This window comes from Oreochromis aureus, linkage group 4, assembly GCF_013358895.1.
Source record: "Oreochromis aureus strain Israel breed Guangdong linkage group 4, ZZ_aureus, whole genome shotgun sequence".
NCBI classification, from domain to species: domain Eukaryota; kingdom Metazoa; phylum Chordata; class Actinopteri; order Cichliformes; family Cichlidae; genus Oreochromis; species Oreochromis aureus.
Window position 1 is genome coordinate 11,951,008 of NC_052945.1, and position 21,076 is coordinate 11,972,083.

At 40.0% G+C, this 21,076-nt stretch overlaps 1 protein-coding gene across 4 annotated transcripts; it reads left to right on the top strand.

The window, feature by feature from the left end:
* The first annotated feature begins 1,090 nt into the window (after nucleotides 1-1,090).
* Nucleotides 1,091-20,604, top strand: trip10a (thyroid hormone receptor interactor 10a). 4 transcript variants are annotated; one of them, XM_031743495.2, is made up of 16 exons: nucleotides 1,091-1,450; nucleotides 7,049-7,164; nucleotides 7,780-7,836; nucleotides 8,278-8,425; nucleotides 9,114-9,176; nucleotides 11,186-11,290; nucleotides 11,392-11,520; nucleotides 11,864-12,010; nucleotides 12,157-12,342; nucleotides 14,570-14,731; nucleotides 15,027-15,050; nucleotides 15,795-15,904; nucleotides 16,159-16,291; nucleotides 16,489-16,577; nucleotides 16,666-16,799; nucleotides 19,060-20,604. In XM_031743495.2, the coding sequence occupies exons 1-16, from the start codon at nucleotides 1,427-1,429 to the stop codon at nucleotides 19,209-19,211; spliced, it is 1,779 nt and encodes a 592-aa protein (XP_031599355.1). In that variant the 5' UTR covers nucleotides 1,091-1,426; the 3' UTR covers nucleotides 19,212-20,604. The 4 variants fall into 4 exon arrangements, with proteins under 4 accessions (XP_031599355.1, XP_031599356.1, XP_031599357.1 ...); XM_031743496.2 differs by lacking the exon at nucleotides 15,027-15,050; XM_031743497.2 differs by lacking the exon at nucleotides 14,570-14,731.
* Nucleotides 20,605-21,076: the final 472 nt, after the last annotated feature.

A 21,076-nucleotide genomic window follows, 5' to 3' on the forward strand; every position in this document is an offset into this window, starting at 1 on the left:
TCTACCAATGCTGGTGTTTACATTTGTGTTGGAGAGAATAAAGTTGGAAGAAAGACAAGATTTGTCACACTGGTGATAAAAGATATGATTGCTGACTGTGCAGAACAGATATGGGAAATAAATAAAGAGAAAAGGTAACTGAACAATGTCAAGAGGTGAGAAGAAATATGTTTTATTTTGCTTATCTCACAGGTAAAAGTACCCCCCCACCACACACACACATACACACACACTTTCCAGTCTGTTGGGTTTTGCCATTGGCCATCATCGTTCTCATCCTCCTAGTTCTTTTTCTCAAATGACAGAAGAAAAAAAAATATAGAGAGACAAAATTCCAAATGACATAGATGTCCTTTTATCATCAACCAGTGATAAGGCTAAGGGTTTTTACAGGATTCTGAAAACTGAAGTGAAAACTTAACTGCACGGGTAACCTAATTGTCTGTTCTTTCCTGTGAAAAAAAAAACTGTTTTCACTTTCCCTTTGTATGAAGTATTCGTAGCTTCAAAAGAAATTGTAGTAATATTAAAAAAAATGCTCATGTTTTAAAGGTAATAATACTAATAATGCATTGCTGAGCAGTGCTATAAATCAGGGTTTAAAAAAAACAACTGTTAACATTAAGAAATATTTATTTTGTGTTGTGTTTGAATTTAAATCTTCTTACATTTATAGTTTCCGTCTTTCGTTCCCCCATCACAGTCTGGCTGTTTTTTAGTCTGGAAGTATTGGATGTGTTCATTGTAGACCTCATTCGGCGTCATTGCATATAAGCAAATTAAACAGAGTAGCCTATTTTCTTGCATGAGAACTTAATTGTGAGTCATTAATGATTTGAATCAGACGGTGAGGCACTGCCAGAATCAGTCAGCGTGTTACTTGTTGATCGATGATGAACATAATGATATGATTCATGTGGGAAAGTCCAGGGGACGCTCTCTATCAGGGAAGCACAGAATTCCCAAAGCGTATAGCCTACAGGGGACTTTTTTTTTTTTTTTTTTTTTTAAATAACCAGCTTAGACAAGAACACGTCTTGAATAGAAGTAACTTTAACCAGTGCATGCTGTCAGGATGCAGCACAGTCTCCTGGCTGGTGGCGTGTGTGGTTCGGGGTACTGCCCCTTTAAGGCTTAGGATTTGGGAGTGACGCGGATACGAAAGCTAGTTTGTCCCTGTTTCCCTCGCTATGTAAAATATTTAGAAGAATCAGACTAACGACTGGCACACCTAATTAATTGCAGGATCATGATGTTGATGTATTGTGTGTGCTGAAGAGAGAAAAAGCCGGAGAAGGCAGTGTTTACGACCGATCTATCACGTTGGGATTATACTTGCCAGGGCCGTCCTCCGAGCTGTTGGGATAACTTTTGGAGAAGTTCTTTGTATTCGGGGTAGTCAGACAGCTTGGCCAACAAGCTGAACATGGATTGGGGCACAGAGCTTTGGGTGAGTCTATCATCTGTCTCGCTTCTGTCTCCTTTGATATTTTAAAAGGTTGTCTGGGTGTCAGGGTTGCAGTGCAGTTTTTTTTAAAGCATTGCGGGATGAGAAAGTGAAAAACGCTACACGACCTCCGGCGAGGAAGCATACATGTATCCAGAAGCGGTGTAACCCGCCTGTGTGCACAGCTGTGCTTTCATGATTATACTAACATGTTTCCATACATTTCTTCAACTTTTAGTACGTAAAAAAGGTATTAAGTTTACATACAACACCATACAAGCACTTTTGGAAAATGAAGGATCCACGTTTTGGATATTATAATTTTTTCTTTTTTTTTACACCTTTTGTTTTATCATTTCGTCCCTCTCTTTCCTCCAAATCTAAGTATTGATTAATTAATTAATTGGATCAAGTGACTATTTATGACCCAGATGACTCTTAACAGTTGTGTCTGATATCAGCCTAAAAACACTATTTCACATCTAGAAAGGCCTTTAAACAGTGCAGAGGTGGGTTGTGCCCCGTGGGATGGTTCATTGTGTACAGTCTGGCACACCTTGCTTCCATAGAGATGAAATCAGATGCTGTGATTTGCCTTGTGAGCAAGTTTCACAGTAAATCCCTGAATGTGTCCACCTCAGTGCCATGATTCTTTTTTTTATTCAACAAAGAGTGCAGATTGAGAGAGATTTTTATTCCCATGTGCTGCGATGATTTGGTAAAATACTGGATTTGTATAAATTGTGTTTTACAGACTGCTAGGTAGCCAGCTGTAAGCCACTTCCTGGATGCAGCTGTAAAGGCAATGACATTATCCAGAATCCAGACAAAGCCTATTGTTGCTCATGCACATTTTCAACAAACCTGAATATGTAAAATGGAGCACTGCAAAGATGAGGATAGTGAGGTTGTGACCTCATTACGATCTCCCCCTAGGCCTCTTCCCCTGTCCCTTTTCCATCCTATGTGCTGGTGCAACACAGCCTAATTAGTTTTGCCCTACTTTGATTGACTCAGAGAAATGTGGTACCCCAGGATTAATCAGAGGCTTTGTCTCTTTGTAAGGCTTTCCTGTTTTAGAACATGTAGTTGTTTCACTAGTTTTAGAGGAAATCCCTCACAGGAAAGCAAACTCTTCTGCTTTCAGTCAATATAGATTTCATTAAAAAATCTCATTGTAGGCACTTTGATGTATTCACCTGCTTGGTTAGACAAAGCCCTGCAGGCATAATTGGCTCTTTTAATGTTTGGCTAGAGGGCCCTCCCTCGGACCAAATCAGCTCTGTGACATCTGTCCCCTGATTGTCGTTAATCCAATGGCTATTTTAAGGCACTAGTTTACAGAGTACAAGATCATTGTCTGGGCATTAACTGTGATAGTGAGTGTTACCAGGGCACTCCTCAGAACTGCAGTAAGGCTGGTCTGGCCAGGCCTGGCCCCTCATTTTGAAGATGACAGGGTGACTCAAGGCTGAAATATCCATCCAAGCATTGTAGGTTGGTGACTTTCAGGGTGCCTCCTTTAGAAATTGTGTGGCTTTTACTTGATGCCAGTTCTCTTTTGGCATTATTTTGAAGACAATACATTTTGGATTTCTCTCTTGGTTTAGATGAGACCTGGGAGTTGAAGCACAAAGTAAACTGTCACACTTTTAACGCACCCCACATACATAAATCTGTGCAGTACAAAATAGGTTATGGCTCTCTATATTTGGAAGTTGTATAATTACCAGGGCAGAACTAGAATATTTAGACTATCCTTCAAAACGATGAAATAAGAGGAGGATAAAGATGCTAGTCATGGCTCAAAGTATTCCTGAGGAAAGGAGCGATTACTCCATGAAAAGAAAAAAAAAAAAGAACTATAGGTAAAGGCAAGTTAAAAGTGCAAATAAAAAGCAGTCATGCAAGCCACCACCATGACATTTGCTTTCAAAACAAAAACACGCTCATTTTAAAGTTGTTTGAGTCTTATGAAAATCAGTTCAGTACAAGCTCTGTGGGGACTTGTATACATAACTTTGACTGTGGCATTGAATGGTGTGTGAGAAGACACTGATTATATCTTTTCAAGTTGTTTTGATTTATTTTAAGATAGTTTTAATGGTTTTGCTTTTTAAGTGGAGCGTTCTTGTTCAGATTAAAGTTATCTTGAGTTTATAGATAACCAAATGTGACTTATTCAGCATTTTACAAAACTGCTTACAAGAAATCTGGCATACTCTCTGTCCATCCGTCTTCTTAGCCACTTGCCGGTTCAAGGTTGCAGGGGGTGCTGGAGCCCAAGGTGGTAGATGGGGTATACACTGGATAGGTTACCAGTCCATCACAGGGGAGATGGGTTGTTGTATAAATGAATGTTGAATAAAAGGAGGACACAATTTAAATGTTTTTATTTTTTTGTTAATAGTCCAAAGACCACAGAGCAAAGATTGAAACATTTGGGTTTTTTTCAACAATGAACTTGAATTTTATGGTAGCAACACCCATTAAAAAGTTTAAAAATGTTTTCTACTTCACTTTCCTCAGATGGAAAGTTTGAAGAACACGGTCTTTAGATGAGCTCTATGAGCTCTGTTATCCAACCTCATTTCTAGAAAAAGTGGTTTAAAATGTTAAAGAAAAAAGCAGAATGTAATTTTTGGAACTTATAGAAACTGAATATTTACCTAGAAATGGTTTTAATCATTTATTTGAAATTATTCCTAAAGTTGTGTTTTAGAGTGTGTCTTATGGGGTTCACACTAAGATTTCTCACATGTTTGTTTGTTTGTTTGTTTTTTTTTAGTTTTTTTTTTTAGCGTGGACCCCCCCCCCACACTCTTCTTCGATCATGTCATTTATTCATAATTACTTAACAAACTGATGTAGATGCTTTTTTAGGAGTGATATTGCAGGACAGATGGGCTAGTGTGTATGTGAAGACTTTCTTGTAATACTGGTATACTCCTATTGATAACAAATAAGCCAAACATCTTTTTAAAAAAAAAAAATTGAAACAGACTTCTGATATGAGCGTTAATCCAATGAAAAGTTTAAAAGTGTCATTTTCCTGTTGGATCTATAAAACAGGCGGTTCACATCCAACATCCAGACAATATAAGTGAGAGCATACAGCTTTACCAGATAAATATCCACTGACCTTATTAAAATATACCAGGTATACCTCAACTATTAAATAACCATTAAAGGATTGTCAGACCTTTAAACCTTTAGCTCTGCATTGCTTTATCTTGATGTAGAAATGGTGACATTTCCTGGATCGATAATATTTTCCAGCTGCAAGTATCTGCAGTTGCATTTTCAATTGAAGTGTCTCAATGTTAGAATGGTACTCAGTATTTGCAGTAGTACTTCAAGTATAGTATTTTGAAATTGGAGCCTAAATACTGGACTAAGGACAAAACCACACAAAGAGGTTACACCTAGCACAGCTTGTAGTTTCTAACCTCCCCTTAAATCTCCACAGTAAGTAGTAAGCTTTTTGCACACTGTGCCACAGGCTGGTCGGCAGTCCACAAACTGAATATGCAAATAAAGGGCTTATCTATTCAAATGACCTGTTCCAGACTACAGAGGCAGACTACAACTTTCCAAGTCTCCATAATATGATGAGTACATCTGTCTTAGTCATGCAACTAACAATCTAAAAAATAACCCATCAGAGTGATCAATTTGTAATTGTAATATGTCAGAAGTAATCTGCCTACAAGTCAAAGGCACTGCATTTTGACTAACCAGCTGTTGTCCAGTCTTGGACACTATTTTAAAGCCTCTGATTATCTGTCTTGGGTGCTACTAATGCCTGATTTATACTTCAGTGGGAAGTCTACATCGTAACTGGAAACCCCTTTTAACCCTATGCCGTAACCTGATTTGCACCTCTTGAGAAATGTAATTACACGCAGCCTGCGGCAACTTGACTGGCGTGGAATGTTGTGGTTAAGAGGGGTTTCCGGTTACATCGTAAGTTAGGATGCTTCCTGCAGAAGACTAAATCAAGCTTAAGAGTTTGAAAACGGCATTAGGTCAGGCCTCAGGCCTAAGTTGAATGGGTGCTAACAGGTATTGTAAGCTCATAGCTTACTGTGCTTTTTAGTTCGTACACATGTAGTTATTCCTACAATTTCCTGACTGAATAATATGGCTTTCGGTTGTGTTATTATTCCTGTTGCCTCTAGCTTCTTGGTTACTTTATGTGTAAATAGATTTTGATAGAGGTGCGCTAATATATTTACCAAATAAGGGTCTTGGGCGTGACATTTATAAGTGGCAGTGGCTGACTTTTATGTCTTGTGTCATAAAACGTTGGTGCTAGGTAAATGTTCAGAGATGGTGTAATGAGGTCTATTTTACATCAGTTCCCAAAATGGGGAGGAAATGTCAGCAAAAATTTAAAAAAAAATGCTATTTTAAACATGAGTTGAATTTTGTAATTGGTGTATTCCTGGTATTTGGTTTGCACTTTGACACCTCTCCAGTTATGAATCTAACCCTTAATTCCCAGGGCCTGATGGAGGAATCACTCATTGTCACATGCACTAACTTTGTGATCCAGGATTCTTGTGAGGCTAGTTTACTGTTATCCAAAAACTGTGTGGTAAATCATAATATGCTGCAAATCCAAATTTATTCATATAGTAAAAGAATTATTATTAGTATTATTACTGCACTCTACTCCACATCAATAATGTTTAATTTTAAATGATGCATAAATTGTAACCACTTACCTTTAAGTGGGAAACATTTTCGGCAATATACTAATCCTGCTTACTTGACTCCTTTTCTCTACTACAGTTACACAATTATTGACCCTTAATTAAAACCCCAAAACTGCCTACTGGCTAGGCATTGTAGCTCTGGATTGCGGGCCTTACTCTTAACTTTGAACTGTGTACTGTAGTTAGGTTAAATGCCATCTCATTTATGTGGGCTTTAACTCTTTTGTTTTACCTGAAGAGCGGGAAGGGTGTAGAATAACGTGGCTCAACACGTCAGGAATCCCCTTTCAACATGCCCGTGCTTCAAGTCTTCAGCATTGTTTCTCACTCTTAGTAGGCTTGTCAGAGCTTGAAGGTGTTATAAAGAGAGCAGTGAAAGAGGAACAGAAACCATATATGCCTCAGTCATACTGCATAATGATGAGGAGAAGTCAGCAAATTCGGCTGTAAATGGAACTGGCTTGAAAAAATTTTTTCTAGGGAATCAGGCGTCACGTTGCTATTCACTCCACACAGTCTGACCACATAAGGAAGAGAAAAGCACCTCCTTCTTTAATGCCTGAGAAGCATGACCTCTGTGTCCTTCTGACAGTTTTCTCCCCCTCGTAAGAAAAACGCAGGTCCCCCATGATTTAAAGCCTAGCGGAAGTGAAGAAACGGTCGCCAATATCTTGTGCACATGTGGCGAGCATTCTTGGGGCCTAGCATGCAAGAACAAACCTTGATGTGTTTTTGTTTTATTCCCCCCTGCTTAAGATGCAATTTGGTGACCTCAAAGTCGACCAGTGCAACATCCCGGTCATTACCTAGAATTTAACACATGTTCCGTACCTCGCTGTGTTTTGTCTTTTCCTTATTTGTGTCGTGCTCCTTCCACCAGGACCAATATGACATCATCGAAAAGCACACACAGTCTGGCCTGGAGCTGGTAGAGAAGTATGTGAAATTTGTGAAGGAGAGGACAGAGATTGAGCAAAACTATGCCAAACAACTGAGGTAGGCCTGTGTTTTTTTTGTTTTTTTTTTTCTTCTTCTATGTTTTTCATGTTGTTGTTGCCCAACTGCCACAAAGAATTGTGTACAAGTGTGTTGCTCAAAGCAGCTTGCAGCGTATGTGTGCTTTTGTGTTTGCATGGGTGCCTGTTAAAAGGCTGTTTATGAAATCCTTGTTGGTCTTATGACCACTGTGGGACAGAATCTAACTTGTCTGTGAAACACTAGCTCGATTCTCCAGCTGTAGCTTGTTGTCCCTGTATCTTTCCCCTCTCTCTCTCTCTCCTCTGGCCTTTCTTACATAGTCCTTCCTCTCCCAGTTGTTTCCCAGTTTGCAGGCCCCCATCTGTTGTAGTGCTGAGCTTTGCTGGAAAGGAGAGGAAGCGGGAGTAGACTGGCGCATGATAGACAGGAAGTGGTCAGAAGGAGAGTGAAAGGAGGAAGAACAGCTATTTAAATATGTTCATAGTGGACTGCTGTTGTTGATCCTATGGTGTGGAAACGAATCAAATGGTTGCATAAGAACATTTTAAGTCAGCGAGTTGTCTTCTATTGCCATCTGCCGTTTCAGCCCTTTCCCCATTTCAGATTGTGTTAATGATCTGTCACTGTTCACAGGAACCTTTCAAAGAAGTATAACCAAAAACGAAGCAGCAAAGATGAGCCAGAGTGCAGGTGAGTTGTTGTTGGTTATGTTGCAGGATTTTTCTTATAGAAGAGCTCGCTTATTTATATTTATATATTTTTATTTGTGGAATCTACTAGGATACCATTGCATTATCTCTAGTTAAAAATAATCCTTATTTGTCTAATACTGGACTTTGGTGCAGCCCCTAAGTTCATTTGCTATCTGAAACTAAAGGCTTTCCCTTCATTTCCCTCTGTTATCCAAGCAGTTAGTTGGTGTTGTTATCCACGCAGTAGTGCATTGCTGTTTTCTTTGCCATTTAAAGGCCTTTAGAAGGAAGCAGGAATAAGGAAGCCATAAACTTCTTATCGTGCCGTGGTCCACTGCAAACTTCTCTTTTAACCTGTCTGTTTATCATCTTATCAGCTGCCTCATCACAGTGTCCTTCTTTCTCCACCCTTTCCTTTCTCCACCTCTTTAAATGATAGGTTCTCCAGCTACCAGGCGTTTTTGGACATCCTGACTGAGATGAACGATTATGCGGGGCAGAGAGAGCTAATTGCTGAGAACTTGATGATGAATATTTGCATCGATCTTACCAAGTACCTGCAAGAGCTTAAGCAGGAACGAAAGACGGTGAGCTCAATATGAAATGGATGAGTGTTAGAGTCTTTAAAGTTCTAATCTGTGGCAACAAAGATAAACTGTGATGTTTTCATTGTGCGTTGGTCTTGTTTCCCACAGTCCCATTCATACTCTTTACCTGCAGATGGTTAACTGTGTTGATCTTTTGTTTCACTTCCATGCTGTTTTAACAGTTTTGTTGTTTACTTCTTGGGTTGAGTCATACCGTGTGACACTGGAAGCCCCCGTTATGTGAATGACGTAAATGAAAACACCTAGAACTCACTGTGTATGTGCCTATTACACCATAGTCAACAACATTCTGACAACATGCCAAATGGGGTTTTTCTTTAGAATATACAACAAACAGTGATAAGGAGGAGTGGAGATGCAGAGATCTTACTGCTGTGGCAGGAAAGAAGCCTCACTTAGAGTCTCCTGAGGGAGGCATGGTCTGAGTGGTGGTGTGCCTTTTCTCTGTGAGGAATGCTTTGGCTTTTTCCTGTTAGAACAGAGCAGCCATGTACAGGCTTCTACTGAAGACGTGATGTCTCAAACAGACACACTGGTATTTGTTTTCTTGTCTGTTGTGCTGTGTGGCTTTAGGCAGTCATTGTTTATTCTGTCTGCCCCTGCACATGGCTGTCTCTCTTTTTGTCATCTGACCCTCCTCTCCCTCTATTTTTATGGATGTCTGCAGTATCTGATGGATGCCAAGAAGGCCCAGCAGAGTCTGGAGAGCACCTACAAGCAGCTTGACAGTGTAAGTTTACTCTTAGAATTTAAAGATTGGTGAACACAGCACACAAGTAATTTCTACAATGCATGTTAACGTTTAAAGGGCCATCAAAAAAAATAAAAAATTCTCTGTAACCAAAACTAGAGTGTTTGATTTGAGTGCAAAAAATGAAAGATAAAGTGAATGGTTGCAGATTCTGTGTGCTCAGTCAGGTGACTACATTTGTCTATAGTAAAATCAGATGAACAGAGTGGAAAGCAAGCCTCCCTTTGAATTTCCACTGCTGGGCGGCATACTGGACAAACTGGTATGCCAGCACTAACATCATGAATTAAAACATATTTTTCCAAGTACCACTACAAAGGTGAAAAGTAAAAAACGCTACTGTGGCATTTCAAGATCCTGTCTACTATTATTACATTGGTCAATGGACAAGCTGTGCTGGCATTGAGAGGGAACCCATGTAAACCAACACTGAATGCTCCAAAACTACCAGCAGCACATACATGGCAGTGAGGTTTAGTTCAGTGACTTGAATTAATGGATGTGAGGCCTAGCACACACAAAGTGGCTACAACTACCGGTGTTGGGACACCAGCCAGTTGCCTTTTACTCCAGTATGCAAACAGAGTTTTAAATCCTAATAAACTGTTTGTTGACTTTAAGAAAGAATAGAAAAAACAAATGGTGGCATATTGCAAAAGGTTACTAAGCAGCCTGTTGAGGACTTCCTGTACCAAACAGATCTTGATTGCAGATGAATTCATTGTTTTGTTTTTTGTGTTTTTTCTTTTTCGTGATACACTCACTGACCACTTTATTAGTTCCACTTTTCTTGTTCCAGTTTGGATTCATTTTTCCCCTCGGAACTGACTTCCCCTCAGAAGTCTTTTGGGAATTGATTAAACAAGGAGCTGGAAACATTCTTAAGAAATTTTGGTCCTTATTGACATGATAGCATCACATAGTTGATTTGTCAGCTGCGCAATCATAATACAAATCTCCCATTTCACCACATCCCAAAATGCTCTGTTGGATTGACATCCTGGTGTCTGTGATTGAGATAATTGGGGCTTTGTGAGATAGCGAGTCACCCTACTTGAAGCAGCCATCTCGACATGGGCACACTGTGGTCAGTTACAATACTCAGGTAGGCTGTGGTGTTTGAATGGTACCATAGTGCTAATTGTACTCAGTTGGTACTAAGAGTACCGAATAGCAGTCTCAGTTTCCTGTTTGTAGCTGACAAGAGTGATAACCGGCGTGGTTTTCTATTTCTGTACCCCATCAGCTCCAAGGTTTGACGTGCTGTGCATTCCAGGAAGCTTTTCTCTGTGCTTGGTGATAATTTCAGTTACTTGCCTGCCTATCAACCCGAAGCAGTCTGGCCATTCTTCTCTGACCTCTGGCATCAACAAGGCATTTTGGCCCAGGGAACTGCTGCTCACTGGCTATTTTTCTCTCTCTCTCTTTTTTTTTTTTTTTTTTTTTTTTTTGGATCTTTCTTTGTAAACACCAGAGATGCTTGTGTGAGGGGAAAATCCCAGTAGATCAGCATTTTCTGAAATACTCAAACCAGTCTATTTGGCACCAACAACCACGCCACGTTCAAAGTCCCTTAAATCACCTCTCTTCCCCATTGTGCTTTGACCTTCACCAGGCCATCACGATCATGCCTACATGCCTGAATGCACTCAATTGCTGCCATGTGACCAACTGATAATTGTGTTAAAGAGCAGTTAAATGTGTGTACCTTATTTACATTTTACTTGTAGCTGTAAACCAATATAAAGGCGCACTTATGTAATACAAAATAATAATAAAATTGAAGTAATGTATTAAAGTAGGTCAGAGGGCCAGAATCTTAAGTATTACAGAGATACCGCCTCGCACTACACGACCTGTTTTCCGTCAAACCTGCCATGTCCTTTGCTTAAAGTTGTGTAACCTCTTAAGAGTTAATTCTTTACTAAATGAACTGAATGTAATGTTTTTCCTTTTCTTTCTCTATTTCTTTCCTCCATCCACACCAGAGTAAGAAGCGCTTTGAGAGAGAGTGGAGAGAAGCAGAGCGTGCAGCACAGTATGCAGAAAAGACAGATCAAGACATCAATGCCACAAAAGCTGATGTTGAAAAAGTAAACAGGAAACATATTGAATATCCATATCCTATTTGACATCGTCCAAAGTAATACTAGATGCGCTTTGTTAACCTGTTTTTATTTGTGCATGATTTTAGGCCAAACAGCAAGCTCACATGAGAGCACACGTAGCAGACGAGTGTAAGAACGACTATGCTGCTCAGCTCCAGAAATACAACAAAGAACAGAACCAATTCTATTTTAGTGACATGCCGCTCATTTTCAATGTAAGTCAATTATCTATTACAAAATGACAACCTACCACCATTATTTTAGGTTTTAGCAGAAAGCCAACTGGCAACACGTATTAGTTATTATGAATCAATGAGAAATGTAAAAAAATATGTATGTCAAAGTTACACTTTCAAGGTTTTTGAAAATCATAAACAGCTACAACTTGTTTATTGTTTTGTATTTTGTTTCAGATAAAGTTGAATATGATTTCAATATTTTAGTATAAACCTGATCTTTCTTTTTTAAAATACACATTTTTAGGTGCTATCTATTGTGCTTTGTTTTATCTCTAATAATGGCATTGTTTGTAAATAACTGTTAATTTGTATTCACTAGAAATTGCAGGATTTGGATGAGAAGCGAATACAGAAGTTGGCACAAGGCTACATCTTGTTCTCAGACACAGAGAAGCATGTGATGCCCATCATTGGCAAGTGCCTGGAAGGCATTACTAAAGCCGGAACTAATGTTAATGAGAAGAATGTGAGTGGATCTCAAAAAAAGAAAAGAAAAAAAAAAAGAACAGATATTAATGTGAAGCATGGCTTTGTACAGCTAATTCGTTTTAGCCTTAAATCTGCTTGACGATAGCTCTTAATTGCTCTTATCCATAATTGCATTTAATGCAGGACTCCATGATTGTAATAGAGCAGAATAAGTCGGGCTTTGAGCGTCCGGGAGATTTGGAGTTTGAGGACTACAGTCAGGGGATCAATCGAGCCTCTTCGGACAGTAGCCTCGGTACACCTAAAGTCTCCATGGAGCCATGGAAGAAGAAGACCAATAACTTTTGGCTTTTCAGCAAGCGAAGTAAGGTAGGAGATTTTACTATAGCGTGCAACATTAGGCTAATTTAGCCTAATGACATGGACTCACACTCACACAGATGTCCTTTATTGTAATTTTTTTTAAATTTTTCAATGAATCAGTGAGTCTTCAGGTTGGCAATCAGGCAGATTAGTGTGTGACTCCTTGCATGGCAGAGCCAGGAAATCCCCTACAGAGAGCACTCGTGGTGGACCTGTGGTTGCAGCTGCACACACTTGCAACACACACATACACACCCTTCTTACCTTTAATGCTCAGAATAATAATGCATGACCCTCTGCCATTGAGTTATACGGGCACTCTCACACACCCCAACACTTCTGGAAAAGGTCTTTTGCATGACTCTATGACTGGCTGTCAGTGTATAAACCTTGCCCACCCACACCCTCCCTATCCCTGGTTTCCAATAGGTCAGCTAGCAGTCAGCATTCTGCTGTGCTTGTGCTTTCATCAGCACGGGACCCAAACAACATTGAATTTTTCTCTATAGGCATCCACAAACACACTGCTTCTATTATACTGTGTAGAACCTGCCATTATGTGTTGCATCACAATAAAATCTTTGTGCCAACTTCAGAATGATACCACATTTTGTAGGTAAAAAAAACCCCTGACCAGTTACAGTCACACGTTTATGACCTGAATGTTTTCATTGACATTTATGTTCTTGCGTATGACTTTGTGTTTGGAGCAAGAGAGCTGCGCTACATTGAAAATCTTATCTCAATGGAGCACTTTTGCTGTGGTCCAAAATTAAGCCGGTGATATGAGTGGCTGACCACTAACAAGCTAATGGTCCCCCACCTCCAGTCCTAGCTCTAAATGATCCCTTCTTTCTTCCCTGCAGTGTTTGCTTGTTCAGCACCCCTCTACTCTCTGCATGTCTTACTGGCTGTGCACTTTTCCCGCTCTGTGTATGTGTGTGGCACAGTGCTCTGTATCATCAGTCATGCTCTCCCAATTAGGACTCGGCCGTGTGAATAGGAGGCTGAATATATTGGCTTGAGTGAGCTCTTGGTTTATGTCTAGCTCCTAAACATTCCCATTCTTAACTCCTCTCCTGTATTTAGGCCCCCGTAACCCTGAAGAAAAGCAGCACCTACTCAGTAGATGTTCACATAATAACAATGTTGTACTTCTAGCTCACAGTATTTACACAAGAAACCGTGTGTGGTTCTTTTAGACATTCATTATTGGAGACTAGAAGCCATCAGCCTCCTGTGTAATTTAGCTAATAGACCCCCACCCACCTTACTACATTTATGTACACCTCAGCGTCTAGTTCACCCAGACATGTTTGCAATTTAACCTCTTTCTAATAGGTCACAGAAGGCACTCATTAGACCCCCCCAGAAAATCTATGTGCAGAATCCCACTGCGGTAATTAAGCAGGCTATTTATAGCTACTGTTCTGGTATGTGAATTGATATTTTCTGTCTATATAGGTCAGACTTCTAAGAGTACTGGTTGAACTTTAAACATATACATTTAGTTCTGGATCAAACATTTTTCTTAGAATTTCGTCTCATCACAAAATAACTCTTTTCAGTGTAACTGAATCACATCCAAATTGGAAAAACATATTGACCACTGTCTATGGAGACTCAGCAAGCCAGTAACCATAGCCTATTGGGTGTATTGAGAGATATCATATCCAGTCCATAATTACAAACCTAGGTCTTGTTATTGTTAGCATTGAAACTGGGTAGTAAATATGTTTTTATTATGAATGACTATATTACTGCTATTACTAGTAAACAATTAAAGCTGTAAAAAATGCAAAGTATTTTAACCTAGCAGGCCTTCTTCAGCCAGTTCCTCACTGGAGCTCAGGCTGCCCATCAGCTGGGCTTGAACTTGGCTGCAGGGTTGCTGTGGCACCAATGTGGGAGCTGTGGTTGGTTGTTTTGCTGTGTAATCTTAGTGTTTTGGGGGGTTATTTGTAATTATTACTTGATGTATGCGTTTATGAGAGTGTTTTGTGCTTTCATGCTTATTGGGCTCATGTGCTGGGTTGGCTTCAGTGTTGTCTTCCTTGCTTTGTGGTGTGCTTTAAGGTGTTGACGGTGTCTTTTTCTTTCCCTTGTCATCTTGTTGTTCTTGTCTTCCCCTTCTTCTTTTCAATTATTCTTCCCTTCTCCTTCCCCAATACACCAATCTATGTCTGTGTACCTTATTTTTGGGTGCTGGTACTTTGCTCATTTCCCACACCAGCTGTCCTCTCCAGTGCTCGCTCCTTTCTCCACTCCCCCTGCCCCTTCACCTAACGGACCCCCTTCCCCCAAGTTTGGCCGGGACCCCCTGTCGTACTGTTTGAAGGAGATCAATAAGACAGTCAAACCCAGAATCTCTTCCTTCCGGACACTCAGGAGATCGGTGAGTCACCACAGAAGACGGTTCGGGTGCCAGGAGACGCTCACTCATAAGGGCTTACACGTCATCCTGTGTTCATGCCTCTGCAAGAGTCACTGAATTCCTGTAATGAATAATTTGATTTATATTTTTAGGACATGAACATGCTGTATTAAACTTACAGTCTGATTTTTAATGTTTATGTATATAAAAATGTAATTAAAATTAATGTCAAGGTAAAAAGTGAAAAGCAAGAAACCCACTTTAAGGTTATTTCACCATTTTTATATACACATACTCTTTCTTTTTTCCCCCTCAGAAGTTTACTCCAGAGAGGATAATGGTAATACGGGAAACAAAGCTGGGGTGTGGAGGTGTTTGACTCGTAAAAAGTAGCCACCTTTTCTTTACAATGGCTCATTTCATTGTAATTTCCCTTCGCATTTCATTGTAAATTCTCTGTAGTTTCCCTTCTCAACCAGCAGAAAGTTATGAAGTTTCCAGCAGAAAGCAGCAGGAACTTCATAAGTTTCTGCTGGTTTTTGCCCTGAACGGCCTCAATATGCCGCATCCTGCATAACCTAATGCGGTCTAGGACTTGTCCTATTAAGCCTGTATTGAAGAGGTGGCCACCTGGTGGTGGAGGAAGGGAGGAACGCTTGGTGACACACAGAAACACTGAGCAATCAGTAACCCAGTTTTCCAAATGGCCTTAATCGTGCACTTTTCTGTGTCACACATGTAAATCAAGACTTTTTTTTTTTTTTTGTGAAGATGATAAAAGATGGGACTGTACAAAGTTATTGGAATGTGGTTATTGGTCCATGGGTGATGGTTTTGTGTTCAGCTCACTGATGTTCTGTACTTCATTGGCTTTATATCAACTCAAAACCAACCAAACATGAAACTCAAAGAGCTGAAATGGTTTTTAGTTTGACGTCTCCTGAGCTGAACACAAACCACAGGCTTCCTCCGCAGTTGTCCAGTTCTCACACCACGGTAACTGTCATTATGAAAGTGTAAGAAGACGTTCAGTGCTAATACCACCCCCCACCCCCCACCCCCCCCTTCCTGTGCCCTCTTGCAGCCTACAGTGTCAGAGGACTTTGGCCACCTCCCTCCGGAGCAGCGCAGGAAAAGGTTACAACAGAAACTGGATGAAATCTGCAAAGAGTTGCAAAAGGAAGTTGATCAGAGGTGTGTGAAGTGTGCGTATATTAGACACACATGTGCGGATCCTTCTGTGTATTAATAACCATCTCTGTTAGAACTTCTCCACCGGGAAAGTGGATATAATATTCATGCAGAGTACACAACTGTGCCGTGTCTCTGTGTGTTTACCCACTCCTGAGGTCTGCAGGGAACTGATTTCTACTGAAAGTCACTTTCCCTCTTCTTCCTTTGTTCCCCTCTCTCTCTGTCTATCGCTCTCTCTTTTTCTCTCTTTTCAGTGAAGCGCTGGGAAAGATGAAAGATGTTTATGAGAAAAATCCTCAAATGGGAGACCCCGCTAGCCTGGCATCCCAAATCAACCAGACATCCCAGAATATAGAGCGGCTCAGAGGAGAGCAGAGCAAATATGAGGTAATCTAGCTCTCTGCTGCTGTCAAATGATGTGGCCCATATATGTTATTTCTAATAAATTATTAGGTCAACAGGTTTCCAGCCTTTTCTTCTAACCAATTAAAAGTTTTTAAAGCATGTTGTCACACAAACGCGGATTGCAGAATAATGGATTGATGGAAATTTCTGCTTTTTTTTGGGACCGTTCTCTCGAGTAGACATGGCTCGCTGAAGCTGGAGGTCGAGGAGACACGCTGCGCTATAAAGCCCACTCATTTAACAATAATGGAGCTAATGATGTACACAGGTAGGATTACATTCTGCTTGTAGACATTGCTTTGAAACACAGGTTTGTTGCCTACTGTGTACAGGAACCCTGTCTATTTTCTTTCCAGCCCTGATGGCGCTTACTCCGATGAAAGCACTCCTGATCCTTCCCAAGCCATTTATGCTGAGTTTGATGATGACTTTGAGGATGAGGACCTAGCTGCTCCTATTGGGAAATGCACAGCCATGTACAACTTCCCTGGTATGTAATACACTTACAATTTTTTAACTGATGGACTCATTGACTTACTGTTGTTGTTGAAAATGAGGCATAGTGAGTCTATGCTGTATGCTAGGATGTGTGATTACAAGAGTTGCACTCCTAAAAAGCTGAGTTATGGAAATATTATTTCTCACTGTTTAGTAAGAACCACTACAGTCTAAGAGTTTTATTCTCCTGCGAGGTGTACAACCCATTTTCAATAAATGTTGGGATGTTTTGTAAAATGCAAATAAAACATAATGCAGTGGTTTGGAAATCTCATAAACCCATAGTTTATTCACAACAGAATAGAGGAAGCATTATAATATGTTTAAACTGAGAAAATTATCATTTAAAAAAAGTTATTTTGAATTTGATGGCACCTACACATTTGGAGGAAGTTGGAGCAGAGCTAAGTTTAGCAGCATGTAGCATCCCATCTTCTTTTAACAACAGTGTCTGTAAGCATCTGGGAACTCGAGAGACTAGTTGCTTACTTAGTTGTTCTTGTCTGCTGCTCAATAATCCCGGGTTGTCTTGGTCGTATTTTTCTGACTGCAGGCATCACAGTTGAACATCCAGACTCTTCTACTACAAAGTTGCGTCGTTGTAGTAGATGTCATATGTCATATATTTAACATTGTCTTACATCATCTTGCAAGGATGTCTTTTAGTGACCTTTTGTCAAATAACCTAATCAGTTACCAAATGTTCTTTTTAAATACAACTTTACACCCTTTTTTGCTCCCTCTTTGTTATTGTAAATAAAATATGAATCTGTGAGATTTCAAAACCTTGCATTCTGTTTGTTTTTACATTTTACACAGCGTCCTAACTTTTTTTTTTTTTAGGATTTGGTTGTAATATTTGTGCTCTGTTCTGAGATGTCTCCAGACTTCCATGTTCATACATGGAAAATTGGAGGCAACAAGAGCAGCAGAAGGGCTCGCTTACAGAAGAAAGCGAACCTTAATGACAGCAGACATGACACCGATTAAGTCAGAAACGACATGAAAGAAGAAGCTGAGGTGGACGTGGTTTGCAAAGTGTATTTTTTCTTTGGTAAATCTAACTGCATGTGTAGAAGGGTATCAGGTGAGGTGTCAGCTGATCTGCCCCCCCCCCACTCACCCATAGTCACTCAGCACTGGAAAATAACCTGAAGCTGAACGTCCTCAATACAAAAGATGGACACAGACAGGTCCACTTCCCTCTCTTTATAAATAGAGAACGGGTGGAATCTGTCTCCACCTTCAGGTTTCTGGTCACTCACATCTCCACTGATCTCACCTGGATCCACAACACCAATGGCCTGGTAAAGAAGGCCCAGCAGTGGTTGCACTTCCTCCATGTCCTGAGAAAGAATAACCTGGACCAGAAGCTGGTGCTGGCCTTCTACCGGTCCTCAGTGGAGAGCGTGCTCTCCTACTGCCTGGGTGTTTGGTACGCAGGGGCCACTACTGAGAACAGGAAGGCTACACAGAGGATAATTAACACTGGCCCTCTGCCCTCTGCCAACCCTGGAGGCCATCACAGGTGACCCTTTGCATCCTGCTCACTACCTGTTTGACCCGCTGCCCTCTGGTCAACGCCTCAGGTCAATCAGGTCCCACACCTGCAGAGTCACGAACGGCTTCTTCCCCTGGGCCATTCGGACTGTCAGTAAACAATATCGCCCCCACCCCTGCTCACCCACCTCGCCAATCTCAGCCATGGTCGGAGTAACCCCCATCACTCTGGCTACTCACACTCTATTCAAACAAAGTCTTTTCTTTGCACTACTTCCAAGCACTTTGCAACTATTTTGTTTTCCAATGTGTGCATTTCTTATTTTTATTTTTTTGTATATATTTCTCCTGTTTGCTGTTTATTCCTGCTGTCTGCTGTTTATATTTCATTCCAACACAGTTGGTCTGGCGCACCCACAATTTTGTTGTACATGTACAATGACAATTTTATTCTTAGTTTTCATTATGGCCACAGAATGCTATTTGACAGTAATAAGTCCAGGGAGTGTGTTTGTCAGTTGTCTATGCATATTGATTTTAAAATTATAGTGCTGGCTTGGCTTTTGAAATTCTCCCTGTAGGTTGTAGCATAATTATACCATTATCAAATAAACTTTCAGACACAACAAACACAAAATAAGAAGTCAGTCATAAAATTATGAGTCAATTTTTTTCCCCCTCTAGATTTGACTGAGCAAGGTTTGTGTCAGCACATCGGCAAAAATCATCTCTAGCCTGTCTTTCTTTTTTAGGTGCCAGTGAAGGGACCATCGCTATGCAGGAAGGGGAGGTGCTAGCTGTGGTAGAGGAGGACAAAGGGGATGGTTGGACCCGTGTCCGTAGGAACAATGGAGATGAAGGCTACATACCTACATCTTATGTTACCATCACTCTAAAAAAGTGAAAAACACATTAACATTTCAAAAGAAAAAAACTGTATGCAATTCTTCCTATTGGACTGATCATAAAGAAGACAGCACTAATGGACAAGACTACCAGAAATATGCAGATGACGTATTTGATTAAAAGAGGTGCACCATAGAAGAAGAAGAAGAAGAAGAAGAATGGTGCTAACAGTGTGCTCATCATGGCTTCAATGACATTTTTCCCCATCCCAGTTACCTAAGCCACCTGAACCACTAAGACATTTTATTTTCTATTTTCTAGTCTTGCATCACAATATACAGTTGTCATTTTTGTTGTTGTTGTTTTTTTTTTTTAAGTCATTTTCAGGCACCATTAATGGTACAAGTGCTTGTCTCATTCCACAGACTAATGAGGCATTAGTTTCTGAGAGTGAGAGGAAGAAGTAAAGTAGGAGGAGTGCTGCTGCCATCTTTACACTGGGTGTTAACGCCATTAATACTTAGGAGGAAGTTACTTCTCCTGTTTACCTTTTCAGTTAAAAACCTGACCTCCTATGGCTCATGGCAGTCTACTCCACTTCTAGTTTTTATTTGCTTCAAGCATGCCACTCTCTACCCTTGATAGTGCTTGAGTGTCACCAGGTGGTGAATTTCATCTGGGGGAGAATACTTTACTTTTGGTTTTTAGCAGTGTGTAGCACCAGAAGTTGAGGACGGCTCTCCCGTCATAGCAGATTCAAACAACCATACAAATACTTTAATGTTCAGACAATCACAGCCATATCATTCTCACTTAAGTTAATTTCAGACCTTTAGCAGTAATAAGGATATGCAGGACCTATTCTTTTCTCATGGTTACATCCTGGTTATAGAGAAAAATAATTTATTGCAGATGCGCAAATGTTCATGTTTGAAAGAAGTTGTACTTTGTATTAAGGATGTTTTTATGTTCTTTTTTTTTGCTTGCACACATAGTGGACAGTTTGTAGCCACAAAAGGGAGTAAATAAAATGTATTTCATTAAGACTATTGTATTTATGTAATAAGTAATATATATTTTAGCTATTGCGACACCACTATTGTCTTATTAGCGGTTTAACCATTCAAATAAAAAAAAAAAAACTTACTTTTTAGAGAGAAAACTGAAAGTTAATTGTATGGCTGATAATGTTACTTTTTTCACACTTTAATTTGTCATACAATATCTTTTTTATGTTGTCATGAAGCCAGCTAGCAGCATTACTTATCCAAGTAACTGCTTATGTGTCTTTGGTGCCTTTCCGGTTAAAAGCAATGTGTATATACCATTTTTGCATATAAAATATTTTCTCTTTTTTTTTCCCAAGATTTAATAAATGTTAAGCACATTTCAGAGTTTGAAGTGGTTATGTCATTTCTGAAGTTGGAGAAATAAATAAATAAAACATGAAATCTGGTCATATAAGGTAATATTTGTGCCATTGTGTCACTGATTTAAGTTGACAACAGCTCAGTCTATACAGGGTGGGCCATTTATATGGATACACCGTAATAAAATGGGAATGGTTGGTGATATTAAAGTCCTGTTTGTGGCACATTAGTATATGTGAGGGGGCAAACTCGTCAAGATGGGTGGTGACCATGGTGGCCATTTAGAAGTCGGCCATCTTGGATACAACTTTTGTTTTTTCAATAGAAAGAGGGCCATGTGACACATCAAACTTATTGGTAATGTCACAAGAAAAACAATGGTGTGCTTGGTTTCAACGTAACTTTATTCTTTCATGAGTTATTTACAAGTTTCTGACCACTTATAAAATGTGTTCAATGTGCTGCCCATTGTGTTGGATTGTCAATGCAACCCTCTTCTCCCACTCTTCACACACTGATAGCAACACCGCAGGAGAAATGCCAGCACAGGCAT

Coding starts and splice junctions, on each gene's coding strand:
- trip10a (XM_031743495.2), top strand. CDS start 1,427: ATGGATTGGGGCACAGAGCTTTGG. Junction 11,521..11,863: donor ACATGCCGCTCATTTTCAAT/GTAAGTCAATTA, acceptor TGTATTCACTAG/AAATTGCAGGATTTGGATGA. Junction 16,292..16,488: donor GAGAGCAGAGCAAATATGAG/GTAATCTAGCTC, acceptor TCTCTCGAGTAG/ACATGGCTCGCTGAAGCTGG.